We start from the raw sequence: 7,087 nt of genomic DNA on the forward strand, positions 1-7,087 counted from the left end.
GGGATCCATTTTGCTAGGCAGCTTACAATTATACAAGCCAGCCCTCGCCCTTAAAATAAGAGAAGTATATTTATGCTGTCAGTTGAGATTAAATGCATGTACTCAGTTCACATGACGAGACAGAGAGAGACAAAGAACATGCATACATGTGCAAGTGTGAGTGTGAAAGAGAGTGCACAGCCTGTATGCTCTGCAGTTATCTAACAAACCCTTTAAAATAAATAGCTGGTCAATGAAAAGAATTCAATTCTAAGTCTCAAGTTCTTAGCCAAAACGCAGTACTGGCAGTGTTTTGTTCTTCTTGCCCATTTGTGAATCACTGTCATTATTTATGCATTTCAGATCAGCATTGCTTTTTAATGTATGGACATTTCATTAGTGAATGATCAAAGTCTCCCTTTAACTATGGTATAAATTACTGTAAAATATTCCTGCAGTTGTGACTCACAAAATTGAAGAAATCCTGATGTGACACTGTCAAAGTGCTGCATGTGTAAGACTGTATAAGGAAGTCAAGGGTAATTATCTTTTATTGGACCAGCTCTATGGTTGGTATAGACATACGCAAACTTTCAGGTATCTCATTACTCCTTCAGGTCTGAGTAAGGCCTGAGCCACAGGACCAAGTAAGGTACCTCAGTTCCTCATGCAACTCATGGGAAAAGTGAGCTAGACTCCCTGGAACAGGATTCACCATAGCCAGCCTGCTGGACAGGCCTGAGGAAAGAGTACTGTGAATCCCAAAAGCTAACCTACCTATGTCTATACCAACCTTGGAGTTGGTGCAATAAAAGTTAATCACCTAGAAGAATTCTTGCTTTTCACATATCTCCTGAACCATCATGGTGACCTCATCTTCACCTCAACACTACCAAGACTTTACATAAGTCATCTCTTTTGCTCTACAGACCAGTGATCAAAAAGGGTGCTGAGCACTTGAAACTCCCACTGATTCCAACTGAACCCTGCAGATTAATTAGTACCTCTGGAGCCAGATCTGATCTGGTTGCATGTGTTCATGTGCAAACCTCAGACTTTTATGCAGCAGATTCAGGGGCATATATTAAGCCCTGGCAGGATTTTCTCCTGCCTGCTATACATAGTTTTAGAAACCCTCTTCCCCCATCCCACTATAAGAGAAAAGCTGTGCAGTCATGGTTACGTGGCACTTTTTTTTTTTTTTTTTTTTTTTAAGGCTTAGGCCTTAGATCCACAAAGGGATTTGGACACCACGATCATATGTAGGCACCTGTCATTCCTGGGGATGACAAGCCACAGGCCTGAGTAAGGCACCTGAGTTCCCCACGCAATGCATGGGAAGAGTGAGCTAGACTCCCTGGAACAGGATTCACCCCAGCCAGCACCCTATACTCCACCCTTCTCCAAGACTTCTACACTGCAGGGAGATACCTACCTCCACTCAGGATTTGCAGCCCCCAACCCTCTCTAAGTGAAGGACCTAAGCCATTTCTATTAAAACAAAGAAGAGATCTCTGTCTTTTAAAACACACCCAGAGGCAGCGTCAGGGTGACTCCCCTTCCCTCCCTGTCCCCACCTTATTATATAATAATCTTTTGGTTAGGATATGGAGACCTAAGTTCAAATCTCTCTTGTACCTGAGGCAATTTAGACCCATACCGACCAGGAGAGTGCCCTGACACACATATAATGAAAAGCTAATGGTGCACTTCCCAGCCCTCCTACCAAAGTGCTTCCACACAGCTGAAAAAAAGTTCAAGATCTGCTGGAAGAAAGAGACCTGGCTTCCCATCCCTGTTGCAAGGAGTGTTATTGATTTTAATTAGACAGTCAAAAGATAAAGTGTGTAAACAGTCCTAGGAGCAGGGACCAGAACAGGGATCTCCAGTGAGGACCCTTACCACAAGGCCATGGGTTCATGCTCACTCTCTCTCTTCTTCAGCCTAACAAATCTTAAACTAAGCAGCAGCCCTAGCCGAGGTCTGAATGCTAGTGGCAGAGGGATGGTTAGTTAAGTTTGAGAATCTCAGACATGCCTAGGTATTAGGCAGATGCTGAGCTGCTCAGCATGGGCAAGAATATAGAGATCTTTACTCATGTCTGCGCGATACGCGGGTGTTTGAGAAAGCAAGCTATATCAGATGAGGAAAGTCAAACAGGGGAAGACTAATGCAGGGGTCCTGGTTTTCTCTGTTTAAAAATCCCAAATTCTCAGATAAAAACTGCAAATTCTCTGATTAAAACCCCCAAATTCGTGATGAAAATGAAACACCACTATATATATAGGTATCAAGTGAACACAATGTTTTCTTGATATATTTACGATTTTAAATCCTACCAGTGCCTCAGTCACTATGATAAAATAAATTCTAAATACCTATACATTTTGGTATTTGATATGGGGGTTTTTATCATGAAAAATCAGAGCTCCCCCTGCCTCCTTAGCTCACAAGGATGCAGGTCCAGGACCCTCACTCCCAAGCCACAGCCCCCTGCCCCCCACTCCCCAGCCCTGCCACAGAGGGCCCCAGCTGCTGGGGCTACAGTGCCAGCGACCCAGGTCTGCAGGCCCCTGCCGTCTGCCGCAGCACCTGCGCCCTGGCTGCCATCCATGGGAGGCAGCAGGTGCTGCGGCAGAGCAGAGGGCAGAGCCCACTGCATTCCCACCCCCTTGGGCAGCACTGCCTCTGCAGCCCAGCGGGCAGGACCCAGTGCGGCAAGGCAGAGCAGTGCGGGGAAACTCCTTGCCACTGCAAGCTCTGCACTGCCCTGGCGAGGTGCCCCCTGCCCACCTGGCAGCAGCAGGGCAGTGGCATGAAGTCATGCCCCTTGCTGCTGCCAGGTGGGCAGAGGGCACCGTGCCAGGGTGGTGCAGGATTTGCAGTGGCAAGAGGCTTCCCCGCCCAGCCCTACTCTGCCATGCCATGCCATGCCATGCCATGCCAGGTCCCGCCCGCTGGGCTGCAAAGGCCCCAGGAGAGGGCAGCAGGGTGGGGAGCCCGAGCCCACAGCAGGCATGCCTGCCCCCACCCATACTCTGCACACAGATCTGGGGGGCACATGCCCCCCAGGAGTGCACACAGCAACAGGGAGCCAGCCCCACCCCGACCCCTGGACGAGCTGCCTGTGGCCCCGTCCCACTCCCTGCTGGGCCCGTGCATTCCAGCCCCAAGTCCCAAGTCCCATGCACCGCCCGGGCTGGGCAATAGCTCCAGCCCCTGCCCCAGCTCTGCCCAAATCCTTCCATCCCTCTGTACAGATGCCTCACCCCGCCATCTTCCCCCGCCTCAACTTACTTGCTGGAGTTGCTCTCCAGGCTGCCTGGTGGCCATGTGCATATACATGCATATGATGTCCCCTGCCTGACTGCCCTCCTGCTGCTCCCCCAGCCCCTTGCAGGCTGGAACTCTGCTCTTTGCAAAAGTGGAAAATCCATGTGTTTCTCTATTAAAATTAAAAATCAGTGGGGGGGTTTTGGGGTAAAAGGGAAAACCTGCAGGTTTTTCTCATTTTTCCATGGAAAATGGAAAACCCGGATCCCTGCTAATGAGTTTACTCAAGGTCACAATATTAGCCCTAGAGCTGGGATTAATAGCTCTCAGACCTCAAGGCAAACCAAGGCAGCAATGGAAAGATAACATAAAAATTGATCTGGAAGGGATAGGCAAAGGTGCGACAAGGTAGAAGGAGATTGTAGGTTGTAATTGTAATTAAGGGAGTTATAGGCCCCCAAGGCCTGTGAGACCAGGACAAGGGCAAGGGTGCACTGGGATTAGAGTCCATACTTCCCATCTCTCAAGCTTCTGCTTTGACCATGAGATTATCCTTGCTGCATTTAGGCCATGCTCCTCTCACACAGATCTCGTTCAGACTATTGTGTAAGAATACTGCATGCACTGGTATAACCTAGGTTCAAATACCTGGAAGAGTCTGCTTTCCATCTTTGACCCAGGACTGCCTCCTTTATTGTCAGTGTTTGCATGGAGCATGTCTCAGGCCTCGGCTTTCTTTCTCTACCGTTTGGTCTTGTTGAGTTTTTCTTTGCTAAGTGTTTGAACATGTGTTTGCTGCTTGCCTTTACCTTCAGCAATCTGCAAAGAAAACAAAACAGAAATGAATGAAAATCTGTTTCTTCTTTACAAGGTGGAGGCCAGAATTTGGTGGGTGGGTTTTAAGGCTTCTTACACTTCAAATGCTGTATTTGGACTATCCCATTTTTAATAGCCGCTTATCACATTCCCTGTCTTTGTCTGGTCCCACATCTCACTCTGCAGGTCCTCCCACCACAAAAATGGTTTTAATAACAGAAAGCACGTCTTTTGTCTGCTCTGGTTCTTCTGACCTTCCCCTCTCTTTTGTGCCTATATCCAGGCTGTAGCCAAATCTTGCTCCTTCTTCCCCAAAACATCTAGAATTCGACCTTTTACTTTTATTCGATCTACTCCAGACCCCAATTATTTCCCCTCACTTTCCTGTCCAGATAACAAAGTGGGATATACATCATATTTTATACTCAGTCACTGTTCATAGCGTCTCTGCTTTATGACATCATACGTTCACATCACATAGTAAACAATAACAAAGGTTCCACATCAGCTGACTTAAGAGAACAGGACATCCTGGATGACTACTATGGAAAATATATTAACAGACTGCTAGCATATGTAATGCACAGTCAACTTCAACTAATGAATCCCTTGTTGCCTCTGGCACCATGGATGATGCTGCAGTCCTTAAAAAGAGACGCTATGTGCTGGGAATGAAACTGGGAGAAGGATCTTATGCTAAAGTAAAATGTGCCTACTCTGAAAAACTGAAATTCAATGTGGCAGTAAAGATCATAGATAAAAAAAGAGCGCCTCGAGACTTCCTGGAAAGATTTCTCCCCAGGGAAATAGATATTTTAGCAAAAGTAAACCACTGCTCAATTGTCAAGACCTATGAGATATTTGAGATATCTGATCGCAAAGTTTACATTGTGATGGAGCTTGGTGTACAAGGAGACCTACTGGAGTTCATCAAGACTAGAGGGTCAATCCCTGAGAATGTAGCTCGCAAGATGTTTTACCAGCTAGGCTCTGCCATCAAATACTGTCATGATCTGGATATTGTCCACAGGGATTTGAAATGTGAGAACCTCCTTCTAGATAAGGATTTCAACATCAAGCTGTCAGACTTTGGCTTTTCTAAGTGTCTGTCTCGGGATGAGGATGGAAAAATTACTCTCAGTAAAACCTTCTGTGGTTCTGCTGCATATGCCGCCCCTGAAGTTCTACAGGGCATTCCCTATGAGCCCAAGATTTATGACATATGGAGTCTGGGTGTCATTCTATTTATAATGGTCTGTGGATCAATGCCATATGATGATTCAAATGTTAGAAAGATGCTGAAGATTCAGAAAGAACACAGAGTGCACTTCCCGAGGTCTAAAACCCTGACAATTGAATGCAAGGATATAGTTTACCAGATGCTGCAGCCAGATGTGAGTCGGAGGTTGAACATTGATGAGGTTTTGAGTCACATTTGGATGCAGACTCCAAAATCCCAAGGTCCTTCACCAGCTTTATATGCAAAGGCAGGCGAGTGTTCTCGGAACCTGGAAGAGGTAAAGTCAGAGCACAAGCAGGAAAACGAGCCCCAGGCGGAAACAAAAACAGACAAGAAGCATGAATTTAAAACAGCAACCAAGTTGAACTTGTCTGTAAATGCGGAAGATGCTGTGCAAGAGGAAGGGCAAACAGAAATTGATGTTCTTGCAGACCAAATGCAAAAAACACAGATAAAAAATGGCAGCAATTAAAGAATATCTACCTGCAAGATTGGTATTTTTCACAGCACCAGTGTAAATCATGATCAAGGCTGTTATGCGAACTTTAAAAAGGGACTAAAGGAGGAAGCAGCAAAAAAGCCTAGAACTATTAACAATTACATGATTTTTTGATGTCTCTCTTGATAATCATATAGCTGAATCAATAAATCACTAAATTCATTATCACATGTTAACCAGAAGGAAAGGAGTATATTTTTTCCCTCCATGTTGGAATGGTGTGGATTCTAGCCGAGTACAAGCCTCCTTTTACTATCTGTCCTTTTCCAGTCTTGTGCTATTATGGGATCTATCAGCGTTTTAATGTTTGGGAACGCAGAGAATTGCAGCCTGCTCATTCTTTTATTCAGTGGAACAAAAAGCTATTGTTTCCTTCCACTAAGCACTTATATAAGCAACAGGGTGCAGCGTTGATCTCTCAAGTCATCTGAAAATGTTATACTTAAAAGGACCTTGTTCTTATGTGCAAGTCATCAACTCCAGTCCTGGCCACACATGTGGTCTCGGGCTGTCACAAGGCCGAGATCCATTAAAACAAGTTTGCATGGTTCCCAATTTGTGCGTGCAGGCACATGAAAGGGCATTTTAAGACTAACTTTCATATGCCAGTCACAGCCGTGCGAAGCCTGCAGGGTTCAGTTTGTGATCCTGTCCCTGAAATAATCTCCATAATTTACTCCACAGGAGGCTGGAATTGAAAAAACCCCTGTGTGTTCAGAGGCTGGGACCTGCACAGATGGACTTCCTCCTTTGAACAGTCACACTTCCCCCAGTCTCTGGAAGACCCCAGCTAGCCAGTTGTTGATGGAAACCTCATTGACATCTTCCTTTTCCCACTTTGTTCTATACTTGGTGGCTCAATTGTATGATTTGTACCATAAAACAATTCTAATTAAAGATATTCCAGGGCAGCTCTTGAGAAAAACCAAGGTGAAATTCTGCATTTTTTTTTTTTTTTTTTTGCTAATTCCTCTGTTGTTTCTTCTTAAGCAGAAGAATCCAGTGTGTCGGGTTCCTACAAATGGCAGCAGATGATCTGCAGCATCCCCCATCTCCAGGCTGTCTTGTGCAGACAGTCCTGACTCCTCACTACTACACAAGGTATTTTTTGGAACAATAATTGACTGGATTCCTGCTTTCATTTAGAACCCAAACAAGGTTTCTTACCATGTTTCCTATTTCTGCAGGCGGCTGTTCCCATGTGATGTTTGTCCCAAAAAGCTGACCCATTTAGGTTGTATGGTATGATGCAGTAGACCTGCTTCACACACCTCCCTCTA

General features: G+C 45.5%; 1 protein-coding gene across 1 annotated transcript; it reads left to right on the forward strand.

The window, feature by feature from the left end:
- Window positions 1-4,694: 4,694 nt before the first annotated feature.
- LOC102374978 (testis-specific serine/threonine-protein kinase 1-like) lies at window positions 4,695-5,780 on the forward strand. Its single transcript, XM_006021553.1, has one exon. The coding sequence runs from the start codon at window positions 4,695-4,697 to the stop codon at window positions 5,778-5,780; it is 1,086 nt and encodes a 361-aa protein (XP_006021615.1).
- The last annotated feature ends 1,307 nt before the right edge of the window (window positions 5,781-7,087 follow it).

The sequence above is a fragment of the Alligator sinensis genome, unplaced genomic scaffold (assembly GCF_000455745.1).
Source record: "Alligator sinensis unplaced genomic scaffold, ASM45574v1 scaffold570_1, whole genome shotgun sequence".
Lineage (NCBI taxonomy): Eukaryota > Metazoa > Chordata > Crocodylia > Alligatoridae > Alligator > Alligator sinensis.